General features: G+C 48.4%; 2 protein-coding genes across 4 annotated transcripts in view; one reads left to right on the top strand and one right to left on the bottom strand.

Moving 5' to 3' along the window:
• Positions 1 to 77: 77 nt before the first annotated feature.
• On the top strand, positions 78 to 6,014 carry LOC105519538 (heterogeneous nuclear ribonucleoprotein A/B). 2 transcript variants are annotated; one of them, XM_011952917.1, is made up of 6 exons: positions 78 to 609; positions 1,318 to 1,476; positions 1,679 to 1,810; positions 4,176 to 4,293; positions 4,962 to 5,102; positions 5,386 to 6,014. In XM_011952917.1, the coding sequence occupies exons 1-6, from the start codon at positions 445 to 447 to the stop codon at positions 5,454 to 5,456; spliced, it is 786 nt and encodes a 261-aa protein (XP_011808307.1). In that variant the 5' UTR covers positions 78 to 444; the 3' UTR covers positions 5,457 to 6,014. The 2 variants fall into 2 exon arrangements, with proteins under 2 accessions (XP_011808307.1, XP_011808308.1); XM_011952918.1 differs by lacking the exon at positions 4,962 to 5,102.
• The window catches only part of PHYKPL (5-phosphohydroxy-L-lysine phospho-lyase), a 26,056-nt gene continuing 13,302 nt past the window's right edge, over positions 3,339 to 16,092 (bottom strand). The window contains exons 9-13 of one of the 2 annotated variants that reach the window (XM_011952916.1): positions 10,410 to 10,564; positions 9,928 to 10,017; positions 7,770 to 7,900; positions 6,694 to 6,774; positions 3,339 to 3,757 (exon numbers count right to left, since the gene is read on the bottom strand). In XM_011952916.1, coding sequence (XP_011808306.1) covers positions 6,725 to 6,774; positions 7,770 to 7,900; positions 9,928 to 10,017; positions 10,410 to 10,564 — 426 coding nt within the window. In that variant the 3' untranslated portion in view covers positions 3,339 to 3,757; positions 6,694 to 6,724. The remainder of the gene's footprint in view (positions 3,758 to 6,693; positions 6,775 to 7,769; positions 7,901 to 9,927; positions 10,018 to 10,409; positions 10,565 to 16,092) is intronic. The other variant, XM_011952915.1, reaches the window with a different exon arrangement.

The following is a 16,092-nucleotide window of genomic DNA, read 5'->3' on the forward strand; positions in this document are numbered from 1 at the left end:
AGCCGGGGCCCAGGCCTCCCTCCTCCGCCTTTCCCGGGGGCGGAGTCACGGTCTGAACCCTGGGCGGGCTTGGCCCCCGGAAGCCTCGAGTTCCTTGAAACGCGAGTTCTCAGGAGGTGGTGAAGACGCTGACCCTTTGATACATGGTTGTAGATAACAAATGAATTTCCAGTTGTGAGTAGTTAGGGCCCATGTCCCTGGTGAGGTGGTCCTTTCTTTGCTTCTCACAGCCTGGGACTGCAGAGCCTTGTTAAGCTTCGTTAGGGTCCTGGTTGAATTGAACTTGGAGGGTAGTGGAAATTTAACATCCTTCTAAGGTGCACCTTGCAGACTCTAAGGGTAGCTGTAGACTTTGTGAGAGCTTTGCCAGGGCCAGTCCTTTCCAAAATCACAGCTTGCTTATAAGACTTGTTGCCATGTGTTTCACCCTACCATTTCAGAAAAATGTTCGTTGGTGGCCTGAGCTGGGATACTAGCAAAAAAGATTTAAAAGACTATTTTACTAAATTTGGAGAGGTCGTTGACTGTACAATAAAAATGGATCCCAACACTGGACGGTCAAGAGGGTTTGGGTTTATCCTGTTCAAAGATGCAGCCAGTGTGGAGAAGGTAAGCTGGGTGCTGGATTTCAGCAGTCTCAGTGGAAACGATTTGAATTCTAAGAGGACACCTTTCTTACAGCATGACTAGTTTGTGTGTTCTGCATGTGGTTGAGTGCTTTGGGCAAAGCCAGAGGTTATGTTCCGGTTTTTGAGGGGATGAAAATACAAATTAAGCTGGGAGTGACAGTATGTGCTGGAGTGGTTCGGGAAGATTATAGTTGACATTCATTACCTTTTACGTGCCTATTCTGGGCACTGTGCTAAACATTTGGGAGGATTACAAGAGAGTCCAAGATTGCTATGATAGGCTGTTAGCCCCATTTTACAGGACAAAAACCAAATCCCTGAGGCTCAGACATTTAAGTAGAAGAGGTCACAGCTAGTAGGGAGTGGAGCGAGAACTTCATCCCCTGCAGCCCATCTTCAGCTTGTGCTGAGTCCCTGCTGTGCTTCTGGAGATGGGCCTCACGCTGGGACTGCTTGGGCAGAAAGAGCATGATCAAAGGCTTAAGGGTGAGGACTGCTTTCTAGGTGTCGGGGTAAACCAGCTGTACTTGAGGTTTGAAGAAGATTGGGTTGGGAAGTTAAGCTGGGGTAGAATTTGGAGGGGGTGAAACACATTTTTGTATCTGTGCTGGTGTCTTCATGGCTTAGAGAGAAGGGCCTTGTCTGGCTCATGCTGCTGAGTCAGCCTGACCCCTTTCTGTTGGAACAGGTCCTAGACCAGAAGGAGCACAGGCTGGATGGCCGTGTCATTGACCCTAAAAAGGCCATGGCTATGAAGAAGGACCCGGTGAAGAAAATCTTCGTTGGGGGTCTGAATCCTGAAGCCACTGAGGAAAAGATCAGGGAGTACTTTGGCGAGTTTGGCGAGGTGAGTGTGGCCCTGGGAGTAGCCCATCAGCTGCCCTAAGGCTGCCTTCTTTCTGGTCCTTGGTATCCGTGGCTGAGTAGACCCTCCCAGGCAGGGCTTATTTTTCACCCTCTGCCTTCAGTGGGGTCTTTTCTCCTGTGAGTCCCCTATACGCTCTGGGGTAGAGAGGTATTGAGCCTGAGTTTGCCTATGCTTTTTGCAGATTGAGGCCATTGAACTTCCAATGGATCCAAAGTTGAACAAAAGACGAGGTTTTGTGTTTATCACCTTTAAAGAAGAAGAACCTGTGAAGAAGGTTCTGGAGAAAAAGTTCCATACCATCAGTGGAAGCAAGGTAAGGTGTCCCCAACTCTGCTTGGCCTCCTGTGCTGCTGGAGAGCTGGCCCTTAGAGGGGTAGGGGTTAGGGGTTGGGCCGTGGTGCAGGAGCTCTCCAGGTTGGTTAGACCTTACTATTTATTTCTCTGAAGTGTATGCTGCCCTGGTTGGAGCAGTGTTCTGATCCTTCAAAGACTTCCCAGGCTGGGAGGGCTGCCAGTAAACAAACACAGGATGTGAGGGAGGCAGGAGAAGGTGGCCTCTGAATAGAGCAGGTTGAGTAGCCTCTTTAGTTCGTCATTTAAAGCTAGAGGTGACAGTGTTCTAGATTTTTGAGTCCAGGGTGTATGAAGCCTGCAGTTAAGGTCTCAGAAGATCCTAGAACTTCTGCAACTCACTGATTTTCCTCTGTGTTGAAGTTTTTCTTGCTCCAGAGCCTTTCTACCTCCTTCTACAACCAAATCTTTGTCCACTTCCATCCGCTTTGGCGCTTTGAGCTTTTTTTTTTTTTTTGCTTTGAGACAGGGTCCTGCTTTGTTCAGGCTGGGGTGCGGTAACACTATCATGGCTCACTGCAACCTTGACCTGGGCGCAAGGGATCTTCCATTCTCAGTCTCTCAAGTAGCTGGGACCACAGACATGCACCACCATGCCTGGCTCATGTTTTTTTTTGTTTGAGACGGAATCTCGCTCAGTCGCCCAGGCTGGAATGCAGTGGCACGATCTCAGCTCACTGCAAGCTCCACCTCCCGGGTTCATGCCATTCTCCTGCCTCAGCCTCCCGAGTAGCTGGGACTACAGGTGCCCACCACCATGACCAGCTAACTTTTTTGTATTTTTAGTAGAGACTGGGGCCGTGTTAGCCAGGATGGTCTCAATCTCCTGACCTTGTGATCTGTCTCCCAAAATGCTGGGATTACAGGCGTGAGGCACCGCGCCCGGTATTGTATTTTTTTTTTTAAAGCCTGGTCTCACTATGTTGTCTGAGCTCAAGCCTCAGGCTTGTAAACTGTTGGGATTACAGGCGTGAACTGCCTCATTTGGTCTTCTGGGCACCTCTTTAAGTCAACCCTATATCCGGGCAAAAATCCTTCCAATATCTCCCAGGGTCGGTTGTGCTTTCAAATGAGTGGAATCATGTGCAGAGACGTGTAGCTCTTCCTCCCTCCTGAACTCTGGTCAGGGAAAGGGTAGTTCAGGCTTCAAGTTGGCAGTTGGGAGTTGTGGGTGCGGCCTGCAGTGGCAGGGTGTGGCAGGCTCTGTTTCTGAGCAGGAGTTGGCAGCCAGATAAGGTAGGACAGGTGGAGCTCCTGGAAGTCTCTGTCCTGGCTGGGAGTTTGGGAAGATTGGATTAGGATAGTCTTGAATTTTCTATAAAGCGATAGTCTTTGAGGCAGTTAAGGGAGGCATTGGTTATTACTCCATTGGACAGTGATAAAGAGGCCTTTTTCTCTATGTGCCATAATGGGAAATGGGGTGGGAAGAGCCTCAAAGGCAAAGTTGAAGTGAAACTACTGGTGGTGAGTCTTAGGAGTAAGTATATTTAGTTGGTTGTATTCAGTATTTTTAATTCAGTAGGATAGAATATATCATATTGCATTATTTTGCCGATTAAAAGTATGACTGTATGGGGACACTGTAAAATGTACTATTTTTAATGGGGGTGCGTGTCAGGATTTTCTTTAGAAGTACACTGGTCTGGTCTAACTTATTTAAGCAGGAGCATTGAAAGTACCCCAGCCTACCCCATCCCACCCTCAGTGGACAAAAAGGAAATTGACTGACTTGAGGGGATGCAGACATCTGGGTCATCCCAACAGACCAGTGGTTAGGAGGAGGGGGGTGGGTAGCATTATGGCCTCAGGCAGGCCCCCCACCCTGAGCCTCTGAAAGCTGACTTTATCTGTAAGAGGGAGGTCAGGGTCGCCTTCTCAATAGCATGTATTTGAATGAGATGAGTTTCTTCTGTAAAGAGAAAAAGATGTTAAAACCTCATTGTCTAAGGCCCCTCATCTGAGAAGTCTTGTCTGACCCTGTAGCCCAGTAGGACCAAGGTGTGATGCCTGCTCCCAGCCTGTCCTCTGCTCCCCTGGGCTGCAGTTGGCCCAGTTGCCTGCCTCCATTAGACATGGAGTTGCCCTGGGACTGAGATGCCCATCTCCAGTGCATTCTGTGGGAAGGGTTCTCTGCTGGAAGGCCCGTGGTTTTAATTGGGATTCCATGAGCTTTGTTTAGCTCAGAGGTGACCTCCCACACTAGCATTTTTTGTTTTTGAGCAAATGGACCTGATCCACCATCTGATGTTTGTTGCAGTGAAGATCTTTGTGCAGTCACTGCCCTGAGTGTGTCCTACTGGCCTGACCACTGTCCTCTTGGCTTTTAGTGTGAGATCAAGGTGGCCCAGCCCAAAGAAGTCTATCAGCAGCAGCAATATGGCTCTGGGGGCCGTGGAAACCGCAACCGAGGGAACCGAGGCAGTGGAGGTGGCGGTGGAGGTGGAGGTGAGTGGAACCTGGATGAAGATGGGTCCTGTTTCCCTGCCTACATGGAGCCTTCCAAACCTGTTTTGGGGCTCCCTCTGGTGCTGTGCAGCAGGGGTGGGCAGACTGTGTGAGGTGGGGGACGAGCAGGAATAGGAGTGGCTCTGGGTCAGGGCTGTGTGCTTGAGGCTGTTGCTGCTGCTGCTGCCCCTTGGAATGGCTTGGGTGCCCAGGGCAGAGAGAGCATTTGTGTTATACTCTGGGGGAGGGGACATGATGGGTGTCTTGGCTTTGTGGATGTCCTGAGTCTGGTAGGCAGAAGGGTGGGTAGGGCAGAGCTGTGCCAGGCATTTATCCCCTTCCATCCCAGGCCCCTCTGACTCCAAAGCCTGAACTGCATCTTTTTAAAGGCCAAGCTGCCAAGGAGAGTGGGAGTGATCAGAGAGTGAGTGAGTGAGTGAGCTGCCTTGTTTGCCCCAAGTAAAGCTAGTGTCCTGGTCTCTGGTCCTCTGCTTGGGTCTCTCAGATGCAGGGTTGGGCCCAGGGCCCTGTACACCGGAACAGCAGCCCCTTGGCTTCTGCCCGAGTTGCCATAGTAACCCTGCCACCCAAAGGGCAGGATTTCCTCCATCCTAGCTCCTGCGTATGCTAAATGGTCCACGGGCCCCTGTGCCCTGCTCCCCCCACAGGTCAGAGTCAGAGTTGGAATCAGGGCTACGGCAACTACTGGAACCAGGGCTACGGCTACCAGCAGGGCTACGGGCCTGGCTATGGCGGCTACGACTACTCGCCCTATGGCTATTACGGCTACGGCCCCGGCTACGACTACAGTAAGTAGGAGAGAGGGAGGCCCCATCCGCTCACCCACCCCCAGGGGAGGCAGGACAGACAGTGCAGGAGCCACTGGCAGCAGGGGCTTTGGAGTCAGACAGGCCTGGCTCAGCCATGGGAGCTACTCAGTTTTGAGCCTTAGACTTCCGGGTCTTAGTAACATGAGGAAGGCAATCTCTGCTGTCACAGGGCTGGTGAGGATCCTGCGAAGATGCGTATCAAGCGCGTGGCACAAGGCAAATGCTTGTAAATAGTAGCTGCTATGGTTGTTCTCATCCCTAGGTCAGGGTAGTACAAACTACGGCAAGAGCCAGCGACGTGGTGGCCATCAGAATAACTACAAGCCATACTGAGGCGGCAGCAGGAGCGACCAACTGACCGCACACATGCTTTGTTTGGATATGGAGTGAACACAATTATGTACCAAATTTAACTTGGCAAACTTTCTATGGCCTGTCCCATGTGCATCGTATTTAAAATTTCCCCCATGGAAATCACTCTCCTGTTTACTATTTCCAGAGCTCTAGTTGTTTAGGCAGCGTGTGGTGTCTGAGAGGCCAGAGTGCCAATATGGGCTGATTTTTATTACCAGGTCCCCCAGAACCAGGTGGGAGGCTCTGCTTCCTGCTGCCGCTCTGCAGCCTGGACCTGTGGACCCTGGTTGTAAAGAGTAAATTGTATCTTAGGAAACCAGTGTCACCTTTTTTTCACCTTTTAATTTTATATTATTTGTGTCATACATTTCCTGTAATGGAAGTGTTAATTTTACTGTACTTTTTGGTACCTTTTGGGAATCTAATGTATTGTAAGGTATTTTACACGTGTCCTGATTTTGCCACAACCTGGATATTGAAGCTATCCAAGCTTTTGAAATAAAATTTAAAAACCCCCAAGCCTGGGTGAGTGTGGGATATGCTGTGTGAGACCTCTTGCTCAGGGTGGGGGGTGCCAGGTGCCCTGAACTTTGGGCTTTCTTCTGCAGCAGGCCCAGTTGTGGGGGTGTCCTTTAAGGACTGCCCTGCTTAGGACTGAGCCCTCTTTAAAGAAAGGAATAAGAGGTCTATGGGGAGTGAGGATGGGGCAGTGAGGGCTCACATCCCCAGCAGGCATGTCCCCTCCTGAGACACCTTAGAACACCAACCTTCTTGGCTGATTGACGAATGAAAATCGATTCTTTACACACTAGGGCAGTGCCAGGGCCAGCTGAATTGGGGCACAATAGTGCCCCTCCTGGCTGGTGAAGAAAAGCCTGCTCTGGCAGGGGATGTTTACTGGCTGGATTGGAGCCCAACTCCAGGTCTGGCATTTGGGGCATACGACTAGGTGGTTACAAGAGGCAAGGGTGGGTTGGGGTTCCACATGGATACAGCCCCATAGGTTTCAAGGGGGGACGTAGCTGTTCTGCCCTCAAGTGCAAGCTAAGCATTGGAGATTTTCCAGTGTTGAAGAAACTAACCTTTGGGAAGGAGTATTAACCAGAACAAAAAATGTCTTAAGAAAAAAAAAGGCTCAGTTTTCCGAGGCTGCTTGCTGCTGATGGTAAGGAACCCGCTTTCCGTCTCCCAAGAGCAAGAAGCAAGGCCCACTCACCTGGAGTACACTTAGGCAGAGCAGGGCTAGCTTAGAGCTGGAGCCTCAGCGTCTCGCAACTTTGCACCTTCTCTTCCATGTCTGAAAAAGACCACAAAGCCACGCTGACTCAGTCACCTTTCTCGGCTGAAGATGCCCTGTGACTTAAGTGTCCAAACTGGAGGACAGTTTAGAGATTGGGCCCTCTGGCTATCCACACCCATGTCCCATTCCCCAAAGGAGTGGCAGCAGTTTCCTGAAAAGCACAAAGCCAGCCCTCAGTTCCTCTGAGATTTCTAGTTTCTGTCCAGGATCCCTAAGCCTGTTCTGTGGCCAGCCTTTGCTCCCCACAAACACTCCTTTTCATCAGATCCCTACCGCTTCCAATTTGTGTCCAGCAGGGATGGGCCTCCACCCCCAGCTCCAGAGCCCCAGGATTAGGCATGCCTGTGGGTAGCAGTGATCACCCAGAGGTAGGAGGGCACAGGTTGCTTGGCTGACAGCTCTGATCTCTACTGTGAGATGCAACTTTGCCTATGTGGGGTCTCACTGAGCTATAAATGGCAACACAGCCATGAGATTTCCTTGTAAGTGGATTTAGGGGGGACTCTGGGTTGACCACGACCATCCTAGGTGATGGGGAATGTGGGGTAGAATTTCATTTTGCGTCCAGTCTCTGGTACAAATCTTTCAGCCTCCCAGCAGCCTCATGTGACCTGCCTCGTACAGAATGAAATGACTACCATCTCTACATTCTAGGCTGGCGGGAATGGGGTCTCAACTCCCACTGTAGTTCTTATGGCCTGTTTCTCAGGCCCACCACTGATTTGTCCTGTGTACATCTGATGCCTGCCGAGGCAGGCTGGGTGGTGGCTCAGCTCCCACCTGCTGACAGCCCAGGAAGCGCTCTTAGGCACAGGCAGGAATAGGAGCAGATTGGGCATGAAAGACCCTCTCTGTTGCTTCCTGCACTGTCCAGAGGACACGTGCCTCTGCTCTTGGACTCTTGTCCCCTCCCTGTTCCATGCTAGGAGGCTCTAGTTGCTGGCTTCAGGCTGGGTTCTAGAGACATGGCCAAGCTCAGGCTTCAAGCTCACCAGTCAGAATGGCATCCAGCTTTGCCACCACCTGCCGTGCATTGTCCAGGCTGAAGCACATTGGGGGTTTAAACTTCAGGATGTTCCTCCCAGGGCCATCAGTGCTCAGCAAAACGTAGTTCTCCTTCAGCCTGTGAGGACAGGACACCCCTTCACGTGGCCTTCAAGGCCTTCCTGGCTTTCCTCAGCCTGGCCTTGGCCTCACGTCCAGTGCTCCAGCCACACTGCCTTCAGAGCCTTCCATGGGCCAGTTCCTGCCAGGACACTACTGGTCACCCCTACCAAAGTCCTGTGCATCTGGCCCACAGCAGCCCCTGCTTCGGGTGCACTGCACCTGGTCCTGAGCCTGCTGCCCCCCAGAACAGGCACCTTGTCTCACCTAACCCCTGGAGCCACAGTCGAAGCCAAGAATGAATGGCCACAGGGAAACAGCAGACTGCAACAAGAGTCCCTGCATTCTCTGGTTTTCTGTGTGGTTGACATGATGTATATTGTTTTCTTATATAGAGAATGCCCAACATTGCAGTTGGTGTAATGGGCCCCACGTGTCCCTCACGAGCTTCAGGAATCTCCCTGGCCTGTCCTCTGGGTTATCTTAAAATTCCAGTTGAAAATTTCCACCTCGGCCGGGCGCGGTGGCTCAAGCCTGTAATCCCAGCACTTTGGGAGGCCGAGACGGGCGGATCACAAGGTCAGGAGATCGAGACCATCCTGGATAACACGGTGAAACCCCGTTTCTACTAAAAAATACAAAAAAAACTAGCCGGGCGAGGTGGTGGGCGCCTGTAGTCCCAGCTACTCGGGAGGCTGAGGCAGGAGAATGGCGTGAACCCGGGAGGAGGAGCTTGCAGTGAGCTGAGATCCAGCCACTGCACTCCAGCCCGGGCGACAGAGCGAGACTCCGTCTCAAACAAAAAAAAAAGAGAAAATTTCCACCTCTTCTTAGGAAGATGGCTTTATCTTAGCATCGTTTGTAGCTAATAATCACTTAGTTCACAGTCTAACCTCATCTTTGAGATGAGGGGTCTGCATGGTTGTGCTTATATTCTTTGATCCTTGTTCCCATTCTTTTGTAAACCTTGTTATTTTTATTTCTTGGGGGTTGGGAGTCTACCTTCTGGTTTCATTTTCCTATCCCAGTCTTTCTGGCACTGACCATGGCCATGCCAGAAAGGACAGGGCTTGGACTTTGGAGTTAGACGGCCCTGGGGCCAGATTGAGCTCTTGCCACCTAGCAGGGTGACTGCAGGTGACTTACCCATTTCCTCACTGAACTGGAAAAGCACCCCCAGGGTACTGTGGGATGAAAGAGTAGGCTGAACTTGGGATCTGTTTCCTTCCGTGCCACCCGACCATTCTGAATCCCTGAGACTCCTGGGAGCGGGGTGGGGGTAAGCTGGGGATGTGACTGACAGCAGAGAGAAGGCAGGGAGTAGCAAAGGCCAAGTTCAAACACAGCACAGAGAGGTTTACATCAATACCATGCATGTCTCACACTTTGAATAAGGACACATCAAATACTAGAAGAGCTTTCTATGGTGGCAGTGGGGGAAGGGGGAGGCCTGGGGAATGGAGATAAAAGGGAATAATCATTAAACTAGAAGGAGAAGAAGTCCTGAGGCCTCAGGGTCCAAGTGAAAGGACAAGCAAGCCAGGGCAGTGGGACTGGTGGAGTCTGAGTTCTGAGACACCCCCCAGCCCAGCTTAGGAGCAGGAGTCCTGTCCATCCCAACCACCTGTCGCGCGGCATGGCAACCCTGAGTCTGGTGCTGCCACAGCTCCCTGGTGTGAATGAAGGTGCTTCCCTTCTCCAGGCCAAGGTGGCATTAGGGGTTCCTGGGTCTGAGTGCCCTGCTAGCTTGGGCATTCTAGGCAGAGGTGCTGCTCTGGTGGGAACAGCCTGTGTCTCATCTGCAGCCTTTGCAGTCAGGCACTGGGTACAGAACTGCTAACCACTTACCTCTGTCCTCAGCGGATAGCATCAGCTGTCTCCCCGCCCACCACCAACCCGGGCCCCAGCCCTCTTTCCATCAAGTCTGTGGCCCAGAGTGTTGGGGGTACAGATGAGCCTCCTATCCACTAAGGGCCTCTGGCCCTGCAAAGAGGCACCTGTGGTGTCTCCTACTCCAGGAAGCAACTTGTTTCAAGAAGAAAATACCTTGATACCAAGTAGGCAGCCTCTTCAGTTGCTGGTGTCCTTGTGGCCTCATCTTTGATCAGATCCACACCAATGAAGAGCCCAACACCCCTGCAGAGGAAGGTGATGACATCGCAGGAGGCCATGCCTGAGGGGCCAGGGTGCTGGCCTCACCCCATCTGGGCTCCTACCTGTGCCTCCTGGGGAGGCTGAGCGCTGGAGGCACCTTCAGAAGGTGGTGAGAATAGTTTCAGGGAATAACTGGGCTGGGAGGGATCTTTGGTGTGGACAGAGGAGAGAGGCTTGGGGATAGCTAGGGGTCAGGTCATATCCTGGCTTTCTCCTCCCCGGGAGTGCCGTTTTGGGCAATAGCATCTCTCAGTGTCTCAGTTCCTCTTGAGAGCAGACATAACCCCACCATCCCAGGTTGTTAGGAGGTGAAGAAAATGGTACCACACTGGGCCCTGGCAGGTTGGTGGTGACTGCTGCCCCCAGAGCCTCACCTGACATCCCCGACGATGGGATGTTTGATTTTTTGCTGCCTGAGGAGCTCCATCAGGAAGCTGCCCACACTGGTGGCATGAGCCTGGAGCTGCTCCTTCTCCAAGACATTCAGGACGGCCAGCCCCACAGCGCAGGACACTGGGCTGCCCCCAAACTGAGTCAGGGACAAAGAACATGTCATATGCCCCAGCAGAGCGGGCCATGCCCCAGAGTGAGGGTAAGGCAGAACTGCCACACATGTTCCAAGGCCAGTGGCAAGAGCACAGGCCCCAAAACCCTTAGGGCGCACAGTCCTCAGCAGTAGTAAATGGGGTTCAATGGGGGCCCCCATGGGCTGTCCTGGCTTTCCAGGAGCTAATGTGACTGCAACCCGGGTCAGGTACCCCTGAAGTGCAGTAGGAGCCCCTAGAAGATACAGAATCAGAAGAGAGGGTGTCCTGTTTTTTCCTACAGAACTAGTCTTTACCAAGAGAGGCTTTAAGGCCCCATCTCCTGGGCCCAGACCCACAGCACTGGACTAGGCATTTCCTCCTTCAAGGAGGGTCAGTGCAGCACGCCAAGGCCTACCCAGGAAAAGCCACTTACACACCTGGAGGTCTTTGGCTCCTTTTCCTTGCCCACCCTGTCCTTATCGTGCAGGTATCTGAGTAGAGACCTGTTTTTTAGAGGATCACGAGCAAGGTGTCTCCTGCAGACCATGTTTTTTGTTTTGTTTTTAAACTTCGTCTTTAAAAACATCAGCTTTGTTGAGGTATAATTTCCATATACACTGTGCTTAAAGTATAAAGTTCAATGTGAGGTGACAAATGTATGTACCTGTGTAACCTCCCTCGCAGTGAAGTTACAGAACATTTTCATCACTTCCTTATGCACCCATCCCACTACTGCTGGCCCCAGGCAACCACTGATCTGCTTTATGTCACTATGAGACGGCTACAGGGGGCTTTGAAAGGCTGTGACATATTCCTGGGAATCTAGAAGGCCATTCATATGCACAGGGATGTGCTCATGCCGAGTGCTGTGTGCATGCTCAGGAAAGATCTAGAAAGCCCTAAGCTCTCACCACTGGCTACCTTGAAGCTCTGCAGAATGAGGAAGTAAAGTCTAAGGCAGTTATAAGCTCTTGGCTGAGTTCCAGGTCATTAAGGCGATCTCATGGTTAGAGGACCACTGAGCTAATCAAGCAGAGACTACAGTGGCCACACATGACAGAGAACACACTTTACAGAATTGGTTCAGAAAAGGCACTACACCACCAGAAAAAACCACCATGGGGAGGGAAGAGAATATGATCTCCACAGTTGCCATATTACTTAAAATGTCCAGCTTTTAACACAATTCTGAAACATGCAAAGAAGCGTGGCCCAGACATGGGAGGAAAAAAGCAATCAATGCACACTGTCCCTGAGGAAGCTGACACTAACCTTATTGGACAAAGACTTTAATCAGATGTTACAAATATGTTAGCTGGGTGCAGTGGCTCATGCCTGTAATCCCAGCACTCTGGGAGGCCAAGGTGGGTGGGTTGCCTAAGTTGAGGAGTTTGAGACCAGCCTGGCCTGGGCAGCACAGTGAAACTCCATCTCTACAAAAAATAAAAATAGCCAGGCATGGTGGCACATGTGTGTACTCCCAGCTGCTTGGGGGGTGAGGCAGGAGGATCGCTTGAGCTCGAGAGGTTGAAGCTGCAGTGAGCCAAGACTCCAGCCTGGGCAACAGAGCGAGCCCTTGTCTCCAAACGAGCAAACAGAAACAACCCCAAAACCAAGTATGTTAAGAGAACTAAAGGAAACTATACCTAAAAGATTGAAAGCAAAGCATGAAAATGATGTCTTACCAGAGTCTAATGATAAAGAGATAAATTATTAAAAATCAAACAAAATCTGAAGTTGATAAGCATAATAAATGAAATGAAGCATTTTCTAGACAGGCTCAACAAATTTTTTTTTTTTTTTTTTTGAGAGTTTAGCTGTCACCCAGGATGGAGAGCAGTGGTGTGATCTCGGCTCACTGCAACTGCTGCCTCCCAGGTTCAAGTGATTCTTGTGCTTCAGCCTCCCAAGTAGCGGGGACTATAGGTGCGCGCCACTACATCTGGCTAATTTTTTTATTTTTAGTAGAGACGGAGTTTCACCATGTTGGCCAGGCTGGTCTTAAACCCCTGACCTCAAGTGATCCACCCACCTTAGCCTCCCAAAGTGCTAGGAAATTACAGGCGTGAGCCACTACGCCTGGCAACAGCAGATTTAAGCTGGCAGATGAAAGAATCAGTGAAAAAAAAAAAGTCAATTGAGATTGTACAGTCTGAAGACCAGAAAGGAAAAGGAATAAAAACAGTCATATAGACCCGAGGACACAAGCACGCCAACATATTGAGTGTCCCAGAAAGAGAGGAAAGGGGCAGAACAAACCCGAAAACTTTAAAAACCCTATATAACTTGCAATGAATTAAATGTGTCTCCCCCAATTCATATGTTGAAATCCTAACCTCCAATGTGATGGTAATAAGAGGTGGGGCCTTCAGGTTATTAGGTCACAAGAATAGAGCCTTCATGAATGGGATTATGGTTTTATAAAAGGGATCCCAGAGAGCTCTCACCCTTTCAACGATATGAGGGTACAGCGAGAAGTTGGCTGTTTGCAACCTGGAAGAGCACTCTCACCAGAACCCAACCATGCTGGCACCCTGATCTTAGATTTGCAGCCTTCAGAACAGTAAGAAATAAATCTGTTTATAAACCACGCAGTCTATGGTATTTTGTTATAGCATCTTGAACTCACTAAAACATAACTTTTAAAGAAATTAAAGCAGCAGTTAAATATCTTCCCAGAAAACACAAGGCCCAGATGATGGCTTTATAGGTGAGTTTTTACCTTCAAAGGACAGATCATCCCAATTTTATGTAAAAGAAAAAGAAGAAATATTTCCCAATTCATTCTACAAGGTTAGTAGGACCCAGTTACCAAAACCCAAGGTATAAGAAAAAAATTTGAGCCAATATTTTACTCCTGAAAATAGAGGCCAAATTCATAAACAAAATATAAGTAAACAGGATGCAATAATATATAAAAATGATAATATTCCATACCCAAGTTCGATTTATCCCAGTTCTGCAAAGATATTAGAAAAGCCGTAAATATAATTCACCATGATAACAGATTAAAAGAGAAGAAATATTGCATAAAAAGAACAGGATAAAATTCAATTCCTTTTTATAGTAAAAATCTCATAGTAAGTTAAGTAGTAGTAGATTTTCTTAACCTGATTGAGAACATAGAGTAAAAATCTAATCTAGGCCAGGTGCGATGGCTCACACCTGTATAATCCCAGCACTTTGGGAAGTCGAGGCAGGCAGATCACTTGAGGCCAGGAGTTCAAGACCGGCCTGTCCAACATGGCGAAACCCCATCACTACTAAAAATGCAAAAAATAAGCTGGGCATGGTGGCACATGCCTGTAATCCCAGCTACTCAGGAATCGGTGGCATGAGAATTGCTTGAACCCGGGAGGCGTGAGCCGAGATCATGCCACTGCACTCCAGCCTGAGTGACAGAGTGAGACTCCATCTCAAAAAAAAAAAAAAAGTATATATATAGTAAAAATCTAGAACAAACATCATCCTAAATGGACAAATAAGCATTCCCATAAACTGGACAAGTACAAGACAAGCATTGTCACTGCTTGTATTCAAGTATCTCCTAGAAGTCTCTCACCCAGTGTAGTATGACAGCTACCATTATTTGGAGATGATATAATCGTTTACATAGACAAAACCACCAAAAAAAGTCTGCCTATAAATTTTTAGAAATAATAGAGTTTAGCAAGGGGATAGACATAAAATTAGTATAACAAAGTATTTTATACATCAGCTGCAAACAACAGATTTATAAAGATATCACCATTTCATGATAAAACTATCAAATATCTATGACTAAATCTAATGATGTGTAAGATCTTTATAGGGAAAATTATAAAACATAAATATACCATATTCATGGATAGGAAAAGGAATATTGTAAAGAAATCAATTCTCCCTGGCCTGGTGTGATGGCTTATGCCTGTAATTCCAGTACATTGGAAGGCCGAAGTGGGTGGATCACAAGGTCAGGAGATAGAGACCATCCTGGCTAAGACAATGAAACTCCGTGTCTACTAAAAGTATGCAAAACGAGCCAGGCGTGGTGGTGGGTGCCTGTAATCCCAGCTACTCAGGAGGCTGAGGCAGGAGAATCGCTTGAACCTGGAGGCAGAGGTTGCAGTGAGCTGAGATCGTGCCACCGCACTCCAGCCTGGGCGACAGAGCAAGACTCCATCTCAAAAAAAAAAAAAAAAAAAAAAAATCTCCTCAAACTGATCTAAAGATCAAACAATTCCCCTATCAGAATCCCAGCAGAGTTTTTCATAAAATGTTTAAAGGTAACTCTTAAAATTTAAATGAAAGAGAAAAGAGACAGGAATAGTCACAGGTGAAAGGGGACTTTTTCTACAAGATACCAGAAGCTATTATGAATGTAAAACCTATTATGAAGCTCTAGTAATAATGTGGTACATGAACAGTAATCTGACCAAAACTGACCAAAAAAGTATAAAAGCTCTGAAACAGATCTTCTCATGTGTGAACTTTGGTTACATAACAGAGGAGGAATGTAAGATGAATGGACAAAAAAGGGAGCAGAAAAAGATTTTTGAAAAAAGGGAAACACTGTGGTATCACTTGCACAAAGGATGTAATTCGATTCCTGATTAACATTGTGTACAAAAATCAACTGCAGATGGATTAAGGACCTATATGTCAAAACAAAATGTTAAAAGACTTAAGAGGAAACATAAATGAATATATTTTGTAACTTGGAGTAGGGAGAGATATCTTAAACAATAGATGAAAAACACTGTCTATAAAATAAAATGATAGAGTTGACAATGTTAAAATTTAAAACTTTATCATAAATATGTAAAGGGAGTGAAGATAGGTTATAAACTGGATGAATATATTCACAAATACACAACTGACAAGTGATTAGCATCAAAAATATATAGATATGTATGTGTTGGTATACACACACAGATACACACATATACAAACAGACACAAAACTCGCACAAATTAACCACTAGTAAGTCAAATCAAAAAATGGGCAAAAGACACAAACAGGCATTTCAGTGAAGAGGAAACAAATGGTCAGTAAACATATGAAGAGATACTTCATGTAATCTGAAATCAAGGAATGGCATATCAAGACCACACAAGCTACTGTTTTACGCTCCACTTGACTGGCAAAAATTAAAAGGCACTGAAGTAGATACAGTTGGGGTGCGGTGGCTCACGCCTGGAATCCCAGCATTTTGGGAGGCCGATGTGGGCCAATCGCTTGATCTCAGGAGTTTGAGACCAGCCTGGGCAACATGGTGAAACCCCACCTGTACCAAAAATACAAAAAATTAGCTGGGCATGGTGGCATACACCAGTGGTCCCAGTTACTGGGGAGGCTGAAGTGGGAGGATCACTTGAGCTCCAGAAGTAAAGGCTGCAGTGAGCTAAGATTGCACCACTGCACTCCAGCCTGGGTGACAGAGTGAGACTCTTGTCTCAAAAAAAAAAAAAAAGATGCTGGGCACAGTGACTCAAGCCTGTAATCCCAGCACTTTGGGAGGCTGAGGTGGGCAGATCACCTGAGGTCAGGA

Source organism: Colobus angolensis, unplaced genomic scaffold, assembly GCF_000951035.1.
Source record: "Colobus angolensis palliatus isolate OR3802 unplaced genomic scaffold, Cang.pa_1.0 Scaffold350, whole genome shotgun sequence".
Lineage (NCBI taxonomy): Eukaryota > Metazoa > Chordata > Mammalia > Primates > Cercopithecidae > Colobus > Colobus angolensis.